This window comes from Sitophilus oryzae, unplaced genomic scaffold, assembly GCF_002938485.1.
Source record: "Sitophilus oryzae breed Bouriz unplaced genomic scaffold, Soryzae_2.0 scaffold_1385_pilon_pilon, whole genome shotgun sequence".
Classification (NCBI taxonomy): domain Eukaryota; kingdom Metazoa; phylum Arthropoda; class Insecta; order Coleoptera; family Curculionidae; genus Sitophilus; species Sitophilus oryzae.
The window spans coordinates 1,063,429-1,089,077 of NW_022146043.1; the positions used below are offsets into that span (position 1 = coordinate 1,063,429).

A 25,649-nucleotide genomic window follows, 5' to 3' on the forward strand; every position below is an offset into this window, starting at 1 on the left:
ATTCTTTATAAAATATTTTGCTTGTTCTAAAACCGATTATACTTTTCCAAATTTTCATATCGTTTTGGAGAAAATTAAAAAAAAACATGAAAATATAATTGTCCTAAAAATCATAGTAATATATTTTTTTCTCAAAATGTCAATAATAAAAAACCTTTATGTTTCCTTTTGTAAAGACACTCCGGAGACATACTGTATACAGACTATAAATAGATGGACCTACAACAAATTGGATAATTTGTATACAGTATGTCGCATTGAAAATGCAGTTTCATGGCCTACTTCATTACATTTATTTTCAATCATACGGTATCTCTTCACATGTTGATATTTCTAATTGATCTCCTTATTAAAAATGTAACATCATCAATGTTTCTTTAGAACATAAACTTTGTATAAACTCATATTCAGTGCATCACAAATCACAGGTACCTACATATATAATGCTGTTTTTAAGATTAAATATATATAAACAAGTGATATAATTTTGCTCATCAGCTGTACAAAATTATGGCACATTTTTATACAGAATTTGTTTTTATTAACACCTAGCATTGCTACAATATGTAAATAATACAGTTGTTATGAATTATACTAATCCTAATTTATTATAATGATGGTTTCTCTATGACAAATATTTTTTGTATTAACTTCAAGTACCATTTTTAAGAAAATTTTTGCTAGTATAAAATTATTATGTTTGTGATTTAGTTTATTTTTGAAATGTATAGATAGATTTATTCCTATTAAAAAAATTATCCTGAATCAAAAAATTTTATAATCATGGCAGTTTTTTTTTGAATTTTGAACAGCTCAATAATTTTAATACAAAAAGTTGTTTCTGTACAAATAGTTCAAAGCCTTTTCAATAATTATATTATAATAATTTGATCTTATGTACATATAAAATCAAAATTTTCTCAGTGATAAATTGAAAGCATTTTATTTAACTGTTTGATGATAGGCAACATAATATATGCTTCCAAGACTTAATTTGATTGTGAATTTTGTTATAAATAAATGTAGACTTTAGACGTTGTATTATTTTATATATATTATAGGAGCCAGGAGCGTCATCAATATTTTGCCGTCATCAATAATTCAAAATATTATTTTATATTTGATAGCAAATACAAATATCTAAGCTTTCGCACGTGATTACCGAACCGACGAATCAGAAGCAAGGGGCGGTCCCTATGCAGGCGCGTAACTGATGACGCTCCTGGCTTCTTAAACTGCGCCCACTGTATATTAAACCCATTAAACCTGTTCCCAGGCTCCCACAAATAATTTATAAAACAAACTAACCAGGAAAGGCCTGTTTTTTGGAAAACAGCCAAGAAAAGACACACATGATATGCCACAAATCCATAATTCTGAATTATTAGACTTCGCAGATTTGAAAAAATGTGTAAATTTAACTATATATTAATAAATATAAATTTGAAAACGTTTTAGAGTTACCTTAGTTTAACTCGCTAAGTACCGTATGATCGAGAAAAACGGCGTCAACGATGGCTATGAAATGTAGATCGCTTATAGCTAATAATGATCGCTAGATCCTTGCGCTAGATCATTTTATATGTAAATTTATATAGGAAATGTCATCGATCGTCATTTCCCAGCCAACTGGAAGCCGTTTTTTTTTCGATCATACGGTATCAAAGTACGGTATTTATCTAACAAATTTGTTGGATATAAGGCAAGAAAAACACTTATTACTAGTTAATAAAACTGATTTTTGGTTGAGTGGCTTAACATGTTATTTCAAGAAGCCCTTCAACTGTTAAAATGTATCTGAAATCGTAATTTCAAATTGGAGTAATGGGATGTCTAAAATAACGACATCTAGTTCCGATATAACCGGAAGTACCACTCAACCATCTTGAAAACGAGGCGAATTTTTTGGCGGCAACATAATGTTTCAAATTTTCATGCTATTCTGAATTCGGATTATTCTAAAATTTAGCTACTTTTCCGTGGTACTTTTTACGATAAGATTTGGATTGATTATCGTTCATTCCATCAATCATTGTCCTTACCAATCTACATTCTACCTGTGCATTCTACATATAAAAATCCAATATTATATTATTAGCGATAAAAGTATCAAAATATTTGCTTAAAAAATCTAATAATGGATGTCAATCATGAAATGATATGCTTAATCCTTAATTATATATGATATGTATTGTTGGTTATCGACATACAAGCCGTGATACAAGCGTTTACAGGCTTTGACAGTTTATGGACAGTTTGACACACTTTGACAGATTATCGCTGTTTTTATCGTATTTTCGATCACTGGTTTTTAAAGGTCTAAATTTAAAAATTAAAGTTGTAACGTCTTCGTGTTTTATTCCATATTTAATTATGAGAAAAGGCATTTAAAATGTCCTTCGATGTAGTGAAATCTATAGAATTCTTCCAACCGCCTTTTCAACAACTACCGCAAGAAGTTTTAGACGACGATGCATTTGAAGGTTAGAAAATCATAATTATTTTTGTATTTTAGATAAATATGATGTTAATATTATTTAAATTATGATAGATTTACCAATACTAGGAGGTATTTTGTCCGATTTAAAACACGCATGGCAAGCAAAAGGTTCGTGTTTAGAAATCAGGAATATTCTAACAGGCCGAAAAATAGGATCATGGATATTTGGTGGAATATTAAAAGATTCAAATACAAGAATTGTTGCAGTCGATGAAGTTAAAAGGTCTCAAGGACGGTTGTCCCTTTTAGTTGTTGGATTAGAATGTACTATTAGTGGAGGTCTTATTTGTATTTTTGATATTTTCGGATCAAAAGTTTTAAGAGTTATCCAAGTAAAGAAACAGGTAGATATATAAGATATAAATTCCAATAAATAGTAAAGCCTTTCTTTTAATTAATAGATCACAAGTCTTCATGTCATTCATTCAGAAGACCCAGTTTTATCAGGACCAAGTCCATTGAAATATTTTGATGGTGTAATTGCTATTGGCACATTGGGGGGAAATGTATTTTTATTGGATATGTGCCAACAGATATGTGAAAATGGTTAGATTTACATATTTTATTGATAATATTTATTATTTATGCATTCATTTTAGCTTTATGTAATGATAATATTGCTACTATAAGGGATGAGTTAAATCCTTGTCAGATGACCATTCTAAGACATGATAAAATAGGAAGTATAAAGAAATATGTAGAACATGCTGTTGAAAATGATGACCATTTAGCTGTACCTTTAAATGGTAATATTTTACTTTATACATCTGCGCATACACATTTAATACAAATTTATTGTAGTTGTAATAAACCCGTCAACTGAACATTTTACATTGAAAGGAGAGAAGGGAGAAGATAGAGTACATGTTGACAGTAGTGAAGCTCAAGTAAGTTCACTATTTTATTCACCTCAACTGGCTTCACTCTTAATTGGATATAATTTTGGTGCTTTTCAATTATGGGATTTGAGGTAAAGTTTTGTAAATCTTGTAACATATTTTATTTATTATTGCAAAATATTTTTAGAACTTTGGATCTTATTTATACTTCTCCTGTATGCGAAGACCACATTCCTGTGACACATTTTACAGTTCAGGAACCTGCAGATGATCCAAAAGCCTATTGTTATATATGGGTTTCGTACAGCCATGATATTCTGTTTCATTCGGGGCTTCCATTTGCAGTGATGTATTCATTTTATTACGATACAAAGAAGTATTTAAGTGATTATGGTTATTTGTATGATGTAAGATTCAAATTTAAGCTTAAATAAATTTTTGTTTTATAAATTTTATTTTTTCTTGTAGGACTTTCAACATTGTTCTATAAGGTTTCAATTAGAATTAGGAGAAGCAGGAATGCCAACTTATAAGTCACGAATCAAAGGTGGTAGTTGTATGGGCATTCATTCGTTGACTAAGAATCCTATTAACAAAGATCTGAATTCTTTATCTTTATGCTTGATATCTTGGTTTGTGTGGAATACTAATAGAGAAATTTGTACCTTTATCTTACTATTTGATTTGAATCAATGGTACAAGGAGCAGATGCCTAGTAAGTATTATTATATACTTTTTAAAGTTTTAGGTTCATTGTTTTTGTTTTAGATTCACCAAACTGGTTGGAATGCTCAAACTACCTAATAAAGCAAACTATTGAAAGTAAATTTCTTGATATAAGACTAGATCCGAAATCATTAGATCAGTTTATTGGAGTTCAGAGATTAGAGGAACATTTTTGCCCAACAGCACTTACTTTTGGTTCTTATTATATCTTTATTGTATTAACTGTATTTAATTTCTTCATGTTCTAGATTTGTGGTGTTTGTCTGAGAATGAAGTATCAAAGGTGCTTAATAAAGGGCTACAAAAATCTTTCATAGATGATATTCAAAAAGAAGGACCCTTAATCTTACTTAAACCAGATGATATTTTTGGGCAAGTAATTTCTTTAGGACTCACGCCGTTATTTTGTGAAATGACTTCAAGTCTTTGTGAAGATATGGTAAGTAATTTCTTCAAATTGTATATAATAAAAAGAGAAATGAAGTTACACTCATACCTAGTGTTGTAATAGAGAGGATGTTCCTATTTTTGCCTAGAGAATGTTTGGGAACATGTTCAACGTTTTCATATAACAATATATGAACAACGTTTTCATATAAGAGCATGTATGAGCATAAAGAACGTTCCCTATAAACATTTTTTACATTTCTTAAAGTGATTCTTCATTTTTGAATCTAAATAGTATAAACTTTTTACAAAAATAGTATTTTCTCTATAGTATTTATAATCCACCATATTATATAAACATTTAGCAAGCGACATAACACCATGAAAAATATGGCCCGTTTTTGTCGTCGAAATTAGAAGTTTGGGGATTCCCCAGTATTTGGTGATTTCTCTATTATATATTTAGCTACTTATTTGCTGTATTAATTTACACATTGCAGTATTTAGTGTTAGTTATAAATATGTCCAGTGTTGTGTACTCGTTGTTTTTAATGTTGTCCCAACCGCTGCCACCAATGTTATACAGGGTGGTCCGAACTGTATTCCGGAAACTTCGGCAGCATATTCTGCAGATAAAAATAAGTAAAGAAGTTTGAATAAATATATGTCCTAAATTGCTGAGTTTCGGAGATACAGGGTGTAGGGTTTGGTTTGGTTTGGATTGTGTACATGAAAGTTTTATTTTTATTTCGATTTTTTTTCAAATAATTTCGGAAGTAACGCCAATATTTGAATGAAAATTGGTGTCTGGGAGTTTTTTGCCGTGAGAAATTTGATTTTGATGTCATTATGACTCAATTGAGCAATTTGTTGCTCCTATTTGTAGGGGGCGCCATATACATGTGATTTAGCTGTTTTGAAGAGTAATAACTTTTTGTCCGTACCTGTATAAAACTACTGAGTGAAAAAATATACATTTCCGTGATTTTTTACGTAAAAAACGTCGTAAATGTATATTTTTTTACTCAGTAGTTTTATACAGGTACGGACGAAAAGTTATTACTCTTCAAACCAGTTAAAAATATGTAGGTAGCGCCTAACCTAACCTCACCTCTACAGGTAGGAGTCATATTGACATCAAAATCAAATTTCTCATGCCAAAAAACTCATAGACATCAATTTTCATCAACATATTGACGTTACTTCAGAAATTATTTACATGAGCACTTATTACAAACATTTATATGAACTTTTTTACTTATTTTTATCTGCAGAATATGCTGCCGGAAGTTTCCGGAATACAGTTCGGACCACCCTGTATAACCAAAGCTGTTTTAATGTTGGAAACCCAATTTGTTGTTAATACAGCTTTCCATTTTTCTCCACAACAATAAGAAAAAACGAGACAATTCGAAATAAAGTTTAAGAAAGTAAAGTGATTGATTTCATAACCTGTTTTATTGTGGTAATTAGAATGTCTCGACACTTTCTCATTTTTATTCGTTTATTCTCGTTATTGACGTTTTGTTCTCCGGGAACGTTCTAAAAAATACATTCTCCAGCATTTTACAACACTAATGACCGACGTGACCGTAACTTCATTTCTTATACTTTATAATGGAAAAAAAGTCTATACCTTCTAAATGTCTAATATCTTTTGATAACATACACCTAATAATTTTACATACAATTATTACTGATCGGCATTTCTAAGTTAAAATGACGTCGTTTTTTTTTTTCATGTGGTATGTAGGAATTTGTTGGTGATATTGTTTATTTTTTTAAGGAATACCAACGTGAAGTTTTACTAAGTGTAGCATTGGAGCAAAGACTAATAGGCTGGCTTTGCGAATGCAGTTTTAAATTGTCTACAAATTCGTTTTCTTCTTCCGGTCTGAGCTTGTTCAATTTGACAGAGTGGGCGTTTCAGCGAGCGCTGACACTCAAGAACGCCTGCGACAGTTACTGCATCTCTCTGTTTGATCATTCCGGCTCTAAGCTCGATAACAACATAATAGCGATACTGAACAGCAGTGTCAGCCAGATAAAGGATCTTTGTACTTTGTACAATCATATTATTGTGAATCTTAGGCGATTTGTGTCAGAAACGGAACATTTAGCGGCTGAACAGTATTCTCTAAAAAATGTAGTGAATTATTTCGAGGTGCTTCTGTGGATGGTTAATATTGGTTTACTGCCCGAGTGCAATCCCGAAAAAGTACATTATTTGGATAATAATTACTGGAGCGCGCCATATTTAGCTGAGAGTTTAACAGAATATTATAACAAGAAACGAGCGCATTTACAGTTGGTTTCGCATGATACTTTTGTGGAAAAAGATTGCCTTTTGTATATAGACAATTTAATTAATAATAGTGGTAAGTTGAATTTTGTTTTTATCTACATATTAAAAATTTAGGCCTCGAACACACTGACGACCAGGTCGCACCGGCCAGGCTGCAGCTACCTCTAAAACCATTAAATCAAATGATATAGCGCACACTAACGTCCTGGCCGTCCGTTGGTCGTTGCGACCAGAAGACTGCACGGAAATATTATTATTTTCTGCCGCTTGTTGCCGGTTTTCTTCCAAATTAATAATTTTTCAGATGAAATCCCTCAAATTCAAGGCACAATATTTTATTTTCTATAAGATATAGTGTTTTAGTGTAGTTTTTGCACACGTGCAGAAAATCCAAAGAAATAGTATACAGACTGGATCAAAGGTAAACTTAAATCTAATCCCTTTTTTTATCAAGGGCCGATTCTAGTAAAAACTCAAAACATTTTTATATGACATAGCTACTCTATTTATGGTTGGTATGATACCTGTTATTATACCTTTGAGTTTCGATGTTAAAAAATAAAAAAAATTATATTTAAAGTTTTTTTAGTTGTATTGTAGTCATGTACAAGGAGGACAACTGTATTTTAAATATTATATTTGATTTAACGTTTTTCAAACAGGGTTCATTAGACTATATTTCTACTAGGCACTAATGTACCTAGTAGAAATATAGTCTAAAAAGTAACTTTTTAAATTTAATTACGTTATAAACGTACGATTAAAGTTACTTTCTTAATTAGAAAGTAACTTAAACATTCATAAAAATAGAAGTAATTACTGTTGTAGATTCTTCGTTATATTGTAAACATTGAAATAACTGGAAGCTAAACTTTCTACCTGCTTATATTTAGAGCCAGTGTCTGACGATCTTTTTTACGATGGCCCTAATATGTTTACTTCTAAAGTCGATAAGGGCGCCATATCAGTAGAAAAAAGAAACAGAATATCTCCCTTTTTGTCGGTCGCGCGTACACAATGCTTTTTGTTTGTTGTGAATAGCAACTTCGCTTTTTAGTTAACTCGGATATTTTAACATTTCTGAAACAATATTTTCTAATTGGTAAAACGTAAAAAATCGTTAGATTTGACAACTCTATCACACCTACTATACGCAATAATTCTACTGAATTATTGTCTATATACAGGGTATGTCAAGAAGTTTTGCAACAAATGGGAAACATCATTAAAGAGTTATCAAAGAAAAGTTAATGTGGACTCATTCCAGCATTCCCCATTAATCAAAAAATCATTTTGACATCTATGGCCACCAAAAATGGTGGCAAATTAAAAAAACATTTCCAAATTCAGAAAGTGGAGTAGATTACAAAATATTAAAAAAAAACGTCAACGAGAAGTACTTTTATTTTCTAACTCTATGAGAAGTACCAATACCGCTACAATTCGTAGTATAAGAGATTTGTTCATAATATTATTTTACTTGTATATACAGATTTCCAAAATATACAGGGGCTTTCAAAAAATACATTTTTTTGGTTATTCAATTTTTTTTCAAGAATACATATAACGAAGTAAAGCGTTTCATTTAATTTAATACAATAATTATTTTTATAATTGGGCATGTTCATTTCAGTCATATAATTTTTTTGATAACTCAAAATTATTTTTTCCTACTGTTGGGTGATTTTTGGCACACCCTGTATATCATATATTTAATTTTTTATAGGATCAACAGTTTTGAGACAGCAATGGCAAGAAGATGGGGGCGGTGGACTATACCCCGCCCCCTCATTGCAATCAGTTTTAAGAACTTATTTATTAGAAGGGCCAGACATTTTATTTAAACACTCCTTGGTCACATATACCTTGTTAGATATTGCCACTACAGTGGATGAGAATAATAAGGTTAATAATATAAATATTTGTGATAAACGAGATAACCAAACATACATTTGTAGATTGTGAAATTACTTTTAAAGTTTCCACAAATTTTCGACTTAACTCAGAGCAATATTAAAATTATCCAAGCTTTTTGGCACTTAGATCATGACGATTACGAAACAGCTTTAGAATATATCTTAGATCCTTGTGTGTTGGCTGAAGATCTTCATAAATGGCACCATTCTGTAATGATTAGGTCTCTTCTAATGCAAGAACAATTCAATTTGGCTCTTGTATATTTGCAAGTAAGTTTTTATACATGTTTTATTTTTTATTTGAAAAACTATTAGAGACAGGTAGGTATAGGTTAGTATAATAGAAAAATTATGAGATATAAAAGTAGTTTCCAAAAATGTAATATGTCGTGTATTCCATTTAAAATAAGAAATATGTTACCACTTTTTTTATGATGCGGCAACATTGTACAAATAATTATATGGAGCAGGTGCCTCTTTGTAAAAATTCAAATTTTCAAAAAAATTCTCTCACCGGTTTTCCATAAACGTCTAACGTACCATCGCCGTGAATCGCCCTGTATACTTTACAATAATATTAACTTAATAATATAACTGATTAACTTCGAATTTTTAGATTAGAAAACCTTCCATTCAGGATGAAAAGGATCTCTTTACCGTTGTTAGTCTTCTTGTATCAAAAAACATGCTTGACGAAGCCTTCAAGTTTAGACAGCAACATCAAATCATAAACGAACACGCCTTACTAAAGCACATTTTCAGCGAGTGCAACAAATCAGAATTGCTTCATTCGATTTTGTATAGATGTCTCAATAATGAAGAGGAAAAAGCTTTCTTTAGATATCTTCAGAGTACAAAAAGTTCCAGATGCGAAGATCTTAAGGTGTTTTATTTTATACTGAGATCTAGATTTCTTGAAGCTTTTGATAGTTATTCGTCAACGAAAAGAACAAAGCCTGAAAACCAAGGTTTAATAGGTCAGAAAGATGCCTCCACAGCCGATAATGTTATTAAAATGTTTAAAACGCTTTTACCCGATGTAAACAGGAATTTAGTTGAACTGGTACGTAAAGAAAGAACAAATCTATGGAAAGAAGTGAGCAAACCTACACCTCTATCCGTGTTTGTGCATAATACAAATGACCAAGTGCATTACAAGTCCAGTATTATTTTTGCATCTCTGGCAAAGGCAAAGCAAACTTTTAACCATTCTGTAGTAAATAACGATGTTAAAACAGAAGAAACACCATTCTTGAGAACTCCTACGGTGTTTAAGAGCGTTTCTAAAAAGGAAACGCCTTTAGTTCAATTTAGGGTTTGTTTCTATGAAAATATTTTATGACAATTATTATTAGCTTTGTTTTAGGTGATTGAACAAAACGAAGATCAAGACGAATACTGTCCCTCGCCTTGCAAAAAACTCAAATTGTCTCCTAGGGCCTCTAAAAGGAGTCCTACAAAGTCATTTTCAACTAGTTTTCATTCAAAACTGAGTACTCCAATAGTAAAAAGGAAGAAGTTTTCTATTGAACCAAAAGATTCAAGTAGTACAAGTTTCCCTCAAAGTATATTGAAAAATAGTTCCAAATCTGTGCTGGATGATTCTATATTCAATGAAACGACTTCGACAAATATTTCAGCACAGATACAGTGTGAAAATTCATTTAGGCGGTCAAAATTAGCATTGATGCCTAGAGAATCTATATCTAAGTAAGTTACTTAATAATAGTGTTATTAATTTAGAAAAAAATTCTGATAACTAAGTAGTTGTATCGAAGTGTGGGGAGAAGTTTAGTGCGTCATTGGGTTTTATACTGTCCTGATTTATGAACTATCTGTAGATACAGCTGTCTGGTGACCCAGCTTCCGAAAAGGCCCTATATCGTTCTTGTGGTTAAGATTTTTATGCCCAATCAATTTTATAAACTATTCAGGCAGTGATAACGTACCAATTTAAAACCAAATCAAACCAAAAACGTCACAAAGTACCGGAAGGGTGAAAGCTACCCCCACCCCTACATGAATTTTAGTATAAATATTGTCCAACTCCACCGACGACAGATTTTTTTTGTAAAATGGTTCCTCTAGTATTTACTACATTTTTGTCTATTCAAACAACGCCACATTGCATAGTTTTTGAGATTTTTTTTAAGAATTTATTTTTCTAAAGCAGACCTACAAAATAGATAGGAGTTACCCAATATTTCGTGGTCATAGAACAACTATGTATGCTTTGAATTAAAATAAGTTAATTACACACAATTGACGTTTATAAAAAGTGCTTCGTTTGTCCGTTAGAGGACATCAAGCTAAAATAAACCCCAATGTTAATAATTTAAAATTTACTATTTTTTTTAAGCTTTTCATGAAGCTTATTATCAAATATAATTTGTGACACTAACATAAAACTCCATATTTTCGCCAATTAGATTATAAGCGCATAATAGATACATAAATATGTAGCTTGATGTGACGAGAAACATTTTCTGGAAGTCAGATAAGATTTTTTTTCCTCTATTCTCAAAAAGATTGCTGCGTGGTGTTTTTTTTACAAGAAACAAAAAATATAGTAAATACAAGAAGGACCATTTTACGAAAAAAATCGGTCGTCGGTTGAGATGAAAAATATTTATAGTACTGTAGGGGTGGGAGTAGTTTTTACCCTTCCCGTACTTTTCCTTGATTTTTTGTGAAAGTCAAATGTTAAAGCACTTAGCAAAACATAGACACCCAAAATCCCATTCAAATCGGAATAACGGTTCTTAATATATCTTAAAAATTTTGTTTATTTTTTTAAAGTTTGGTTTAGAGGTAAATCGTGTCCAATGAATTTATTTTGATTTCAAAAATACATGGTAGTCTTATGTCCGCGCAATATTGGGACACTTTGTATAAATTTTTAGACAAAATATTCAGAATATTCGCAATCTTTCCGAAAATTATCAAATATTAATCCCAATCCATCTAAAAATGTAAACATTTTGTTTGCAAATATTTTTGAATCATCCTTTATACTGACAAAAATATTTTTAAAATACGCGTAGCTATTGTCCGCATTCTTTATAAAAAAATTGAATCTCAAACCAGAACCCTGATCTAGAGATTTTCTCGCAACACTAGGCCATCCTGTTAATAATTATTGTTTTACATTTGCTTTACTATATTTTTAGGACTCCACAAAAATCTCATGTTAAGTTTGAAGACTTAAGATATTCAAGTTCTGCCAATACAAGTACTATCAGTAACACTACTTTAGCTTCCTCTGCAAATTCAAGTAAAAGGCTTTCCGATAACACTGCGAGTACTAATGATGATGACATATTTTTGTCACCTGAAAATAGTTTTGAAATCAACAACGACAAAAGCTTTAAAATCCCAGAACCTGTTCAAGAAAGATCTAAGAAATCGTTAACTCCAGTTAAGGAAAAGCTAAGTTTTGATGAAGCATCGCCACATACAAGTCCTAAGCCTAAGAAATCCGATGACAGTGTTGAGAGTTATCTAAAGTTAGCAGAAAATGACCTGTCATCTAACAGGTTTACTTTCCAAAGTCCACGGTCAAGAAGAAGTTATAAAAGTGAGGGTTAAATAATGAAGTGGTTTTATTTGAAATTTTGAAAAATTATTTATTTTACAGGGTCATTTAGTGGAAGTCCAGTACCGGTTCGTTCAAGCCCACGATTAGCGAAAAAATCCAACGTCTTAGATCAGGAAGATTCAGATTCTGAATCCAGTTTACCTGCGTCTCCAGTAAAATCATCATTACCTGTTGCCTCAGAAAAATTAAAAGGACGTCGTTCCCTGTCCAGAGCGGTTTTAGAAAATAACGCTTTTTCTGCATTACAATCACTACAAGATGAAAATAAATTTAAAGACAAATCATATATTTGTTCCACTTCAAGTCTGAATGATACAGACATAGGCCACAGCTCAAATGATTTCACTTCAAGTCTGAATGATACAGACATAGGCCACAGCTCAAATGATTCAATTGACATATTTTTAGAAAAATATGGATCGACTTTAAATGCTGATAATTCATTAAATGAAAGTAGTATTTTGACTAAAAAACACGGCGAAATAATTTCTAAAATTACAGAATCCAGAAGTAGTGAAATTCGAAAGGAGACTACTATTTCAAATCTAACAAAAGAAATAATATCGACTAAAGAATTTAAACAAGAAGAATATTCTAAAAAAACTGAAGAATTTAGTGATGCATCTCATAAATTAGATTTTCTGGAGTCTAATAATAAGTCTCTTACAGAAAAAAATTATGAGGAATTAGATGTAGAAATGGAAGAAGCTCAAGATGACAAAACAGAAATGTTACAGCAAGATGAAGATTTGCATGAAAGGGAAAGTGTTGAACAAAAAGAAATTACTATATACGATGATTTATCAAGTGGTAGCGAAGATGCTAGGGAAGCCATTGAGAAAATTAAAGCTAACACAAATAATAAAACTTATACTGATATATCTTTCTCAAAAAGTGAAAGTTTCCAAGTTGATAGAGAGAAACATATAGATATCTCCGTAGCATCTCATGGAAATGTAACTCCTGAAGCTGATAAAGCATTTGTGAATTTCGACAATGACGTGATAGAAATAGGTTCTAGTAGTGAAGATGAAAAATATTCTGATAGTGTGAAAAATATGTATTCCTCCTCTAACAGCTCAAGTAGTTATTCTTCCAGCGACAGTAGCAGGAATTCTGTTGATAATATCCTTGAAAAGTATATGAATAATGAAGGAGAAAAAGAAGAAGAAATATCCAAGGGTACTAGCAATGAAGGCCAAAGCAGTGATAATGATGATAATGTATTTACTGATGAAAAATACTATGTTAATTCTGACGACAATCAAGAAGAACAACTAGTTAGTTCGAAAGAAGATGTGGAACAAGATATTAGAGAGGCTGATGTAGCTGTCAAAAGTTTAGTGGAAGAAAATGTCAGTGTAGTATCTGACAATGCAGAAAAAGATGATCTTCATTCAAATGTGCATGTAACTGAAAAATATCAAACTAATACAAAATTACATGAAGATAGTATTAAAGCTACTAAAGAGCATACTAAAGCAAATAGTGATTGTGAAGAAAATGAAATGGATACGTTAGTATTACTAGATGATACAGTTGAAAAAACAAATGTTGATAATAATTGTGCAGAGCATGACATGGAAGATAAAAGTATATCAGCTATTTCTGAGAAATTGCCAGCAGAAGAAGTGCTTGAAGATCAAAAAAATACTATTGATCAAAGTATGCAAACTACTATGGTATACAAACTTAATAATGAACAAGATTTAAATGAAATTAAAGATGATTCTCTAGAAGAGGAGGTATTTGATGATCAAAAAAATACTAATAATCAAAGTATCCAAACTACTCTAGTATGTAAAGTAGATGATGAACAACATCCAGAGGGTGAAGATTCAAAAGAAGGGAATGAAGAATTTGAAACTCAGAATAAAAGCTTACAATGCACCATAGCAGTTAGAGATAACATGCAAAACGAAGATGGAACACCTTTTGCGTTAAGGACTGTAAAAAAGACCTATTCACTGAGAGATAAAGGTTCAACAAAAAATCTCCAAACGGAAGAAAGTACAGAGCAAGATATTCCATCCACTGATGGAACCCCTCTGGTATTGAAATCAGTTAAAAAAACATATTCAAGAGATTCAAATTTAGACGCAACACCTAAACTGGCAGTTAGTTTAATCAAAAGAACATATTCCAAAAAATCTTTAATGGATCAAGGTGAGGCTGCAGAATTTGAAACCAAAGATCAAAGTAAAAGTAGTCATGATGAAAGTGAATTAGCTAATCAAGAGAGGCCAGCTGTAACAAGTTCTGCCAGCGTCCTTACGGAATTTCCTAGTAGCAGTACTGAATATAAAAAATCAGAAAGTCAGGAAACAGGAGGAAAATCAGTGGGTGACTCGACGGTTACTAGTTCGCAAAGTTCTTTACACTCTGATTCATCCCAAACTAGTTCTAGAAGAATAACTAGAAGAATGTCACAGCTTAATGAAAGTCAGTTGGATTCTACCATTGGCGGCGACCTGGAAGATAAAACTGTCAAGTCAGACATAATGGAAACTGCCGTTGACGTGTCCAAGGTTCCAGCTGAAACTGGCGAGAATAATGAGGCTGAAACTGATAAAGCAGGTATAGTGCTTTTGTGTCACTTTTTACCCAAAAATATTTAACCTCTATCCGTTAACAGAGAAAGTTATATAAAGTTACTAGCGTGTACCCCCGACTTTGCTCGCGTCGAATTAATCATTTGTAATGGTGAAGATAAAGCAAAGCACGAATTTCCATTAACATACAAACTGGATAAAATTTTCTCACATTTATGTTAGCATGAAAAAAAACAATATGGCAATATTATTATATAACTTGGTAATAGTTTCATCTCGTTGGAATTTGACTTTCGAAAAATCCGTTTGCCAAAAATAAGCTTTTTACGTCAAGCAGTTTAAGCAGAATCGTGGTTAATCAATTACCCAACTTTTTGGAACGCCCTGTATAATTTTTTTAAAAATTTCAAAATATGTAAAAAACAAAATAAATTATGCATGTCCAAGCGTTTTCCCGAAAGACTAACCGTTTTTTTAAATAACAAATATTTGAGGGGTGGTTTCACCCCCTTGGAACTGGAATTTCGAAAAATCCCTTCTTATCGAACCTCTACACCCTAGAACCAACCTGTATGCCAAAATTGAGCTTATTACGTAGAGTGGTTTGAGCAGGATCGTGATTAATCAGTGAGTCAGTCACTTAAGGATTTTATATATTAGTATAGACTAGCAGACCCGACCACGCGTTGCTGTGGCTAGGTCAGTGATGGGCAAGTACCCGGTATATTGAAATTTGGGTAAATACCCAAGTTTTTGCACCCGCTATATACCCAATCTTACCCACATTTTGAATTTTAGGTGTTCCAACAATTTTTAAAAATAATTTGTTTGTTAAATTAAAATTATTCTTACCTTTTTCGTCGGTTCCGTGTGGATAAAAAGTCTAATTTATTTAAACACACTTAAAGAACTGTTTACAAACTTATTTACAACTATTTATCTAAAAGGAATTTTTTTGAGTTTATTTTAAAAGGCGCGATCACGACTACCGACTGATTCTGTTCTCTTCGCACAGACCTCGGTTATGTTACGGTTAAAGTCCGATGTCCGGTTAATGTCGACATTAACATGTTAATGTTTGGGTTAGGTTATGTTTTTGGTTGTTTTGTTGTGTGTTATTCTCGAGATTAACCGGGTAATGTCGACATTAACCGGAAATCGGATCTTAACCGTAACATATACATACAGACAGACAGCCTAGAATATTCCGGTCTTTTCTTAGCCGCCGCACTAGGGGTATTTGGCGTCAAATTTTAGCCAAAATTATTTATATTTTTTTTCGGAGTAAAACAAATATTTTTAATAGATTTAAGTGTTTATTTTAACATTATAATGCCAGAAGACTTAAAAATTAAAGATTTTCTGTCAAAGTCACCATTTGCAGTATAACAGAACTATTAATACACATTTTGTGAGAAATATGTAATAAAAATATCTAATACCGTTTTTTTCTGTGTTAAATTTACTTATACTTACTTTTTCTATTTAGGTCCCTCAAATGTTACAAAACCATCTCAGTCCAAAATCCGATTAAGAAGAACCCCAAAACCTAAAGTTGGCAGTGCTTCTTTACCTAAGAACGTCGAAACAAGTTGTGATAGTACCCCGAATCCCAAAAAAAGATCAAGAAGTGCCAGTGTAGATCAGCCGCCAGTTTCATCCAATAGAAAGAGAAAAACTAGGTGTGTGACCAGATTTTTTAAAGTGTTATAATAATATAATAATATATTTATTTTAGAAGTAAAAGTATTGATCTAGACGAGATTGTTCAAGAAGAAAGCACAGCGCCCGGTCTCAAAGTATTGCTAACTCCAATACCTGAAATTCCGGGTCCGTCCACTGAAAATGAAGAAACCCAGGAAGGTAGTGGTAAAATGGCATACTTGATTGTGCATCTTAGCATAAATTAAACGTTTTTAGATAAGAAATACAGAAATAAAGCTTCTAGTGATGTAGGTGCTTACACTACTTCAAGAAGACTGACAAGAAAGCAAGCCAGCATGTTAAAATCAATTGGTACTGTGGAGAAACATATAGAAAAATTACCTAATTTGGAAGAAATCGATCCCATAATTTTAATGGATAAGCCTAATTTTGAAGGTAACAAATAATTGAAATAACCAACATATTTATTACATTTTTTTATATATAACACAGTCTCTATGTTGTATATTTAAAATTTAGGTCAAGCTGACTTATCAGAAGCTCAGGTATATGAACCCAGCGTTTCATCAGTTGGTTCAGACCTTCCAAGACATACGCGATCAGCTTCTGTAGCGTCGGACATTCATGCACCATCAACACCAAAGAAAAAGCCAAAATCCCCGAAAAGCTCTTTAGAATCGACTATAACAAGTATGTACTGTAAACTCAACAGAAGTTTGTTGTAGTCTAAAACGGATATTAGATAAATAATGAAGACGTAACGTTCAACCTTGAATCTTATAGTCTGCGTAGATAAGTAAATCTGTTTCATAACTGTTGAAAATATGTCAGATATCTATTAATATTGTCAGTTCATCGTAGCTGTGTTTCCAAGTAGTGCTTTAAAGCATTTTTAACATACAAATTAGCTTTATATGATTTGGTTTTTATTTGAAGTTTATATTTAATGCGACTTCAAATAATATAAAAAAAATCTAAAACAATATATTGTTACGTTTTTCATCGGTTCCGTGTGGATAGAAAGTGCCAATTTATTTAAACACAATTTATTCTACACTAAGTAACGAAAACAATAACAATAAAAGACTTAAAGAACTATTTACAAACGATTTATAACTATTTATATAGAAAGAATTTATTTTGAATTTAGCGCGGCAACTGTACTCGTCTATTTATTTCTGTCCTCTTCAAGCCCCAGCCGTCGGTTTATATACCCACAGCTAAAGAGTTCTCGAATAATCCATAGATCATTAGGTGCATAGAGAAGGTTTCGAATGTTCTCGTATGTACTACTCCATTCCAGTGGAACTCGATTGTTCTCGAAAGTTCGAATGAATCATTACGTTGTCTATTCTTTAATGCGATATTAAGGTCATATGGGGGCGGGATAGTTAGGCTAGGTCGAGTCCACACGGGTCCGCAACAATATACACCTATCATTTGATCAATCATTTCTAATGGCTAAATTTTTAGCAAATTTGACCAGGCAGCAAATTTTGGTTTGAAGTTATTATACCGGGTGCGTCTCAAAAGTGGCTCACCCCCTATAATTTTTTTATTTTTTCAGATAAAAAAAACAGATTTGGTATGTTAGTATATGACAAACATTAAAATTGATTGACGTATTCAGTTGTTTTTGGAAATGACAACTTTTAATTTTTAAATGGTACCCCCGTTTTTTTAAATTTTATTCTATAGGAAATGTCACTCTGAATAGGTCACTCTGAATGAACCGAGGGTACCATTTAAAAATCAAAAGTTTTAGTCATTTCCGGTAAAACAGGAAGCGACCAAAAACAATTGAATACGTTAATCAATTCTAATTTATGTCATATACTAACATACCAAATCTCGTTTTTTTTTATCTGAAAAGATAAAAAGTTATATGGGTGAGTCACTTTTCAGACGCACTCGGTATACAGGTTGTTAATTTGTTTATTACTCGCGGCAAGAGCTTTATGGTTGAAATATGGTAACCTCGGCCCGCTCGTCGAGAGACGACGCGACGGGACGAGTCGGCAGCTTAGCTTAGCACACATTTGGAGTTGGATGGGTGAGGAGCAGTGTTGCCATTCTGTTCCCCAATAAGTATCCGTCCAGTTAACAATCTGTATATTATTATATTATATTGCCGTTAATGTCCAACGTCAGCTTAAATAGCTGACACGGAACGAAGGATGGGTTTATAAATTAACCTTGTTCTAATGAAGCAATAAACAGAAAAAATGCGGGCCCTCCTCATAAAATTAAAGTTGTGTGTATTGTGTAATCACTAACGGCATATATTTATCCACTAAGTTTAAAGGATCTAAGCGTTCAACGATTGTTGTACCAACTATAGCTTATTTTGAAACTATATTAAAACTACTTTTCCACTGTTAATAAGTAAAAGATGTAAATATTAAAATATATTCTATATTCCAGATATAAAATCAAGATTAAGGAGGCAGTCGACTGATACAGCGTCTGTAGGATCTGAACAGTCTGATTCACCAAGCCCATCAAAGAGAGGGAAGAAAACAGAAAAAGCATCAATGAAAGATGAAGAACAATCGAAAAAAGTAGCGGCAAAAAGAGGAAGGTCTAGATCTAGTTCAGTGTCTTCAGTTAAATCTCATAGGTGTAAGTATTGGCCAAAAACTTTAATTATGACGTTGCTGATGATGTCTTGTTATTTTAGCTGATAAAACTGACGGCTCAGCGAAGGGAAGGAGTAGAAGAATTCAGTCTGCAAAAAGCGAATTACCAGAAATACAGGAAGAGAAATCTTCGGTGGAGGTGAGATGTTTATTATAGAATATTCAAACTAGAGTAATATTCAATAATTATTACTATATGTCTTTTCTAATTTTTGTAGGATGACTCCGAAAAGAAAAAGACAAGAAAAAGGAAACATTAAAAATTTGTTAATATATATGTTGTGAAATTATAAATTTTTGAATACTGTAAAGGGTTAAAACTAATATAATTTTTTAGTGATTAAGTGACATCAGTTGTTTTATTTATTATTCCCAAAAAGTGCGTCACAAATGAGATTTAGCGTTAATGAAAAAAAGTTTATACAAAATTTCTTCAGCGTGTCCAAAAAAGTTTGGCGTATGTCATTCGATAACTGTCATGGTGGCAACTTACAAAAATCCTCTTTAAGTAAAGTATTTTTTTTTCAAACGTCACAAAAGTATTAATTTTTACGACGTAATTGACAATGTAATAAAATAATTTTAACGCTTAGGCATAAAGCTTGATTTTCATGCATCCGTTATACGTTGATACGATTGTCCGACGGTGTTCTGATTGGTCATAGCGATTTTCAATATATAAACAAATATTTTACTTCAGCCCGTCAACGGACCCGTTCATACGATAACGGACGTTTTGAAATTTTTTTACAAATTTAATCTAACCTTAATAAAAACATAAGTAAAATAGCAAAACCGTTATGGAACTTATTCGTAAAAAATTGTTTTTTCTAAATATGCTAATGAGCCACCCTCGTTCCATTTGAAAAAATTGAATTATGATTAAAAATACGATTTGGGCATCTTTTAACCGGCCAGGACACGAAAAACATTAGACGACCAAAACTATTTTTCCAAGGCTTCTTGATTAAAAATTAGTGTTTTTAGCACAGCCATGGCACTCTAGATTGAAATTTAAAATACGATTTTTTAAACGAAAATGTCAAAAGGTGACATATAATATGTCATTCTATTCAGAGTGTCAATTATTTCTATCCAATAAAGTAAAAAAAAATACTGATGGAGCCATTTAAAAATCAAAAGTTGTAGTCATTTCCTGTGAAACAGGAAGTGATCAAAAACAATTGAATTTGTCAATTAATCCTAATTTATGTCATATACTAACATACCAAATCTCGTTTTTTTATCTGAAAAAGTAAAAAAGTTATAGGGGTGAGCCACTTAATAGGGAATCCAGATTACAGAGTATTGTTTTAAAACAAGAAGTTGAAAATTATAGAACTCTTGCTATTGTAGTAAAAAACTCAATCCAGAACGTAGCTAAAAACCACGAGCTAAAAATAAATAAATCCCGTCTCTCCCACTTCACAATATTCCGTGAAATAATTTCGAAAAAGCGGCAAGCTAGTACTTTGACCGCCGGACTGTCAGTATTTTATATACATATATAAAAAATAAAATGTCGTACCAAAGACCCTCCTTTTGGCACTTTCGCGAAGGAAAACAAAAGAAAAACGTAAGTTTTCGAGTCCGCTTGAGAGCAAAGTAGGGACTCGAATTAAAATCACTAAAATTGATAGTATGTGAGTAGTTTGGATTTGAAAAGTTTGTTTTTTGAATTTGGGAATATTCCGTTTTGAAAAAATAACCAGAGAAATTTTAGTTTGCAAACACCTTTATACACCTTAGGTGGCAAAATTTGGAGTTGCAATAATAGCAAGTTACACAATTTTAACCACATTACAGCAAAACACTTTTTTGTTACTCTGAATGCACGTTTTTCCATTGAGTAGGAGAACATTCACCAGCAGATGAAACCTAGAATAGCTAGAATATGATCGAAAAAAAAACGGCGTCAGCGATGGGTATGAAATGAAGATCGGGTATTTTTTAAGATATTGAAAAGCCCATTTCAATATAAATTTAAAATAAAATTAATCATGATGTAGTTTACATGAAATTTTAATCATATCTATATTAACATTCTTGGCATATACAGGGTGAGTTTGGAAAAAGTGCACATTTTTAAGGGCGGTATATTTTGATACCAGTAACACGTCTTTCGAGAATTTTTTTTAAATATTGTATTCTTCGAAAAATCCTAAATAGCTCGAACCAAAAGATATTAAAATAATTATAATTTGGTAAAAATAGCTTTATATGCGTGGTTAAATTTAAATATTCTTTTACCTATGTCTATACAGGGTGAGTCTTAAATAAGTGCAAATATTTTCAGGGCTGGTAGATCTCGATAAAAGAAACATATTTTCTCTTTGCCGTTTTTTGATTTTTTGCTTAAATTTTGAGAACCACCGGATCTTCTAAGGGTTTTATTTCTTGTAAATTAAATCTGTTACCTATGTTGCCACATTATCAAGAAATTATGATTTTTAATTGAAAACTAGAAAAATTTCCATTTTTTACGCGAAAAAAAATCATAATCGTGTTTCTGTGGTCGAAATATACTTCTTCTTATTACAGTGCCATATGAAGATACCACCAAAAAAGTTTTAAAAATTTTAAGGATTGCTGAGTTATTTTGAGGTTTTCCTGTGGTTACTTTTAGAAAATCAAAAAGCTAATTGAAGAATATACGAAAGGGGGTAAGTGACCAAAATTATTTTTTTCGAGATAAATGAGAAAACACAGTGGAACTGAAAATAATAAATTTTTCAAAAATAATAATTTTTTAAAGTATCTTTTAAAATACATATAATTTACTCGTATATAAAAAATAGACGCTTTCTATTACGGTTACCAATGCTCGTACCTCGAATTTGTAGCACCCTGTATAGACATTATTTATTTTTTTTGGCAATATGCCTAAGACGATAGAAGCCAGGCGCAAAAATTTATTATTAAATTCTTTCGACAAAAAAAATGTAAAACTGTTATATTTCATTATCTATATGATTAATTTATGAATGATGTGAGAAGTGATGAACATATTTATTAATTAGATTACATGTGTTATGTGAAACTGGATTAACAATGATATACGCCAGTTTACACTTTGGCTTTGAAATCAAGATCGCTGTCATTTTATACGTAAAATTATATGGGAAATGTCATCGATTGTCATTTCCAAGCCAACTGGACGCCGGTTTTTTTCGATCATACGTAATTTTATTAGGGACGGGGATGGTTAAAATTTGTTTTTGTATTTTTTTTCCATAGCAGCTGTTAAAATTGTCTTATATATCTATCAAAAATAGTAGATAAAATAGTACTTTAACCTCAAGGGTAGATTAAATGACACTTTAACAACGAGGATAGGTTAAAAACTTTATTTCTTCTCGCACATTTTTTAATTGCTTCCATTTTTGAAAATTTTTGTATTCCTGTCCATAAGTTATTCGGGATTTAAATGGAAGTAGTTTGGATATGGCGTTTGTCGCCTCAGCCTGAATATCTGTTGGTCATTTACTTTATTTCGTTTTGAGCCATTTCTGGCTCCAATTCAATCAGCAATCGATACGAAAGAGAATTAAAAAATATTGACTCAAAACTGACAACTAAAGAGACAGCTTTATTTATTTGTCAAATTACATAGAAACCAACGCCAACCCAGCACAATATTTTTTCTACTCGTAATAAATTCCTTGAAATAATAATTTCTGAATATTTTTTAAAACGTAACTCGCTATGGAAAAAGATATTGTTTTATACACGATAAAATTGCATTATCGTCTTCCGAAATTCTTTTCGGTCAACGATAAAATACCATTGTATCGTCTTGTATAAAAAATAACTATTAACCAATTATTTTACTCTACTGCAAAATATACCCCTACTATTTTTTAAAATAGATTTTATTTATTACAAGGTTTGAACAATAATTTCAAAACAGGAATATTTAGTTAACATCAAGATGCTATAGAATTAACTTAAATTTTAAAAAGTAATAATAAAAATTGAGTGTACGTTATTAATACTTTATGGAATAATGTTTAAAATGCCGCGGTTAATTTCTGGAACGACCTAAATTTTCAAAAATATGGCTCAAGGTATTTTGTCCAACAAATTACCAAGACCACTTAATATTTGTTCGTGATTTAACACACTTGTCCGCTACTTGTCTTTGTGTACAATCAAATGTCGAAGTAATCATAACAGTCCACGGGAAAAAATATGCCGTGCAAAAATTTATTTTTATTTTTAGTGTGGCATATGGCCAGTGGCCAAAAGTTAAGGCTAAAAATCGAACTGATATTGCGATTTGATTCAAGTTTAGGTTAATACGTTTTTTATAGGTTGCTTTTATTGATAGACTAGAATTAAAGCAAAATAAAAACACTAATTAGTAGTAGACTAGAATTAGAAAAATAATAATAATATCATGTCATGATATAAAGTTTCATTATTCATCATAATGAATTTTCCATGAATTCATTTTCGTCAAAAAAAACGGCTTGGTTTTGATCAGAAGGAGGATACTATATATTAGGGGAAAGTAGTTTATTAAAGGGCACCTTAACATTTTGATGTATTTTAAAGTTTAATACACACACAACCAAACTTATAAGGAATCATCTATTATTTTTCATAATTTTTTATACGTATGTAAATTTTGTGTTTATGAATAAAACTCAGTCCTTACCTATGACTTTTAATGAAAAATAATCCATATAGCAATAAAAAAAATAATCAGGTCCCAAAATAAACAAAATGGTATTTTTTTTTGTTTTCTAAAACGAAATTAAGATTTAAATTTTTAATGGCCGAAAAGCAAAAACAAAAACAAAATTGATAATTTTAATATTCCTTGTTGCCACCTCCAGCCCTTATGCAAGCTTCTATCCGCGCTGGCATGCTTCTTATTAAATTATCAATGTTGTCTTGGGGTATGTTTTCCCATTCTGCTGATGCTGCATCAATAAGCTGTGCAAGATTTCCTGTATTGTTTCGACGAGCTCTAACTCTTCTTTTGAGCTAGTCCCACAATTATTCGGTAGGGTTTAGATCTGGTGAACAGGCAGGCCAGTCCAAAACTATAACACCTGCCGTTTCAAGACATTCTCTAGTCACTCTGCTGGTATGGGGAGGTGCACTATCGTACGAGAAGTTAAAATTATCCCCAATTGCAGCTCCCCAAAGACTAACGATTGGTTCTAGCACCAAATCAACATATTTCCGACCCGTTGCAATTTTTTTGAAGTGGTAACAATGGAATTTTTGCTCCCAGTATAATACCTCCCCAGAACATTACAGTTCCAGTTATATCTTGGTACAAATTTAGCAGCCTGAAGTCTCGCTCGTCTTTCTGGAGCTCTGAGAACCCGAATTCAATGGTTATCTGATCTTAGGCCTTCGATCTTAAACCTTCGAGCACGAAGCCTTTTTCTTATGGTTTCAACTGAAACGTTCACACCTGTAGCTGCCAGAAGTTGTCTTTGTAGCTCTGAATGAGAAACGTTGGCATTTATTCTAGCAATTTGGCACACAAGGCGGTCTTGTTGTTCAGTTGTGACTCTTTGATGACTTTGTCTGGGCCTATCCTTCTGTGTTCCTAATTCCGAGTACCTTGCATATGTTTTCGATACAATACCCTGATTAACGCCTACTATCTCTGCTACTTCTCTTTGGACCATTCCTTGTTCGGTGAGGGCAATAATTCTTCCCCTCTGTACATCTGTTAATCCAACATAAGGAATATTTTATTTTTTTTGGATCGAATGAAAATTACCGGACCAATCGTGATTTTACTACTGAACATAAAAGTCAAAAGAAAATAAATCGCGGCAGTCGTTTATTCTTTATTATCATGTTTATTTACAACAAAAAGCCTTATCTTAAAGTTGTATAATTCTTGCAAGAAATTTAGTCAAAAATAAAGAGTGATTCCATATAAATTTGGTTGTATGTATTTTGTTCTAGTGGGCCGATTTTGATGATATAGGTAGCAATTTGTAGCTAAATTGATGGTTACTGAGTTGATCGCGTTAAGTGCTGCTTGACTATCGGATAGGATGGCAATTTCCTGTTTTCGATAGTTAATTGCCATCCTATCCGATAGTCAAGCAGCACTTAACGCGATCAACTCAGTAACCATCAATTCGAAGTTGGTCAAAGAATGCCTAGAGAAGCTCAACAAATTAGGCAAAGAAAATAAAGTCCTCCCACTCTGGGTGCCTGCTCACCAAGGGATAGAAGGCAATGAAAAAGCAAATGATCTAGCTAGAAAAGGAGCGAACACTCCACTAACTGGACCAGAACCGTTCTGTTTTCCAAACGGGAACCAACTGAAAGCGGAACTGAAGAATCTGGAAGACTCCATCCGTAACTTGGAATGGGTGTCCTCCAACGGTCTAAGACACTCGAAAAAGTTCCTTAGAACTTATGACCGAGAAAAATCAAAGGTTTTCCTTGATTTAAGTAAAAACAATCTTCGGATTGTCACGCGGTTTCTAACAGGACACCGTCTCCTCAACGAACACCTCAGTAAGCTGAAACTGAGAAACA

At 32.0% G+C, this 25,649-nt stretch overlaps 2 protein-coding genes across 3 annotated transcripts in view; both read left to right on the plus strand.

Annotated features, from left to right (window-relative positions):
• Nucleotides 1-2,258: 2,258 nt before the first annotated feature.
• LOC115875413 (protein ELYS) lies at nt 2,259-19,471 on the plus strand. 2 transcript variants are annotated; one of them, XM_030890861.1, is made up of 23 exons: nt 2,259-2,483; nt 2,552-2,844; nt 2,902-3,046; nt 3,100-3,246; nt 3,302-3,470; nt 3,527-3,746; nt 3,808-4,054; nt 4,108-4,260; nt 4,314-4,504; nt 6,239-6,830; nt 8,484-8,662; nt 8,716-8,943; nt 9,290-9,988; nt 10,040-10,383; nt 11,844-12,250; nt 12,311-14,848; nt 16,313-16,505; nt 16,562-16,686; nt 16,744-16,923; nt 17,008-17,178; nt 18,913-19,110; nt 19,169-19,266; nt 19,346-19,471. In XM_030890861.1, exons 1-23 carry the CDS (start codon nt 2,393-2,395, stop codon nt 19,385-19,387), a joined length of 7,650 nt encoding a protein of 2,549 aa, XP_030746721.1. In that variant the 5' UTR covers nt 2,259-2,392; the 3' UTR covers nt 19,388-19,471. The 2 variants fall into 2 exon arrangements, with proteins under 2 accessions (XP_030746721.1, XP_030746722.1); XM_030890862.1 differs by having other exon boundaries at nt 9,290-9,736.
• Nucleotides 19,472-20,576: 1,105 nt separating this feature from the next.
• The window catches only part of LOC115875414 (PDZ and LIM domain protein 3), a 52,868-nt gene continuing 47,795 nt past the window's right edge, over nt 20,577-25,649 (plus strand). The window contains exon 1 of the mRNA XM_030890866.1: nt 20,577-20,703. Coding sequence (XP_030746726.1) covers nt 20,647-20,703 — 57 coding nt within the window. The 5' untranslated portion in view covers nt 20,577-20,646. The remainder of the gene's footprint in view (nt 20,704-25,649) is intronic.

What these genes read in the sequence shown, in the direction of transcription:
- LOC115875413 (XM_030890861.1), top strand. Translation starts at nt 2,393, where the DNA reads ATGTCCTTCGATGTAGTGAAATCTATAGAATTCTTCCAACCGCCTTTT. An exon ending in CCAACAGATATGTGAAAATG is followed by an intron (nt 3,047 to 3,099) that starts GTTAGATTTACA and finishes CATTCATTTTAG; the next exon opens with CTTTATGTAATGATAATATT. An exon ending in CCTAGAGAATCTATATCTAA is followed by an intron (nt 10,384 to 11,843) that starts GTAAGTTACTTA and finishes CTATATTTTTAG; the next exon opens with GACTCCACAAAAATCTCATG.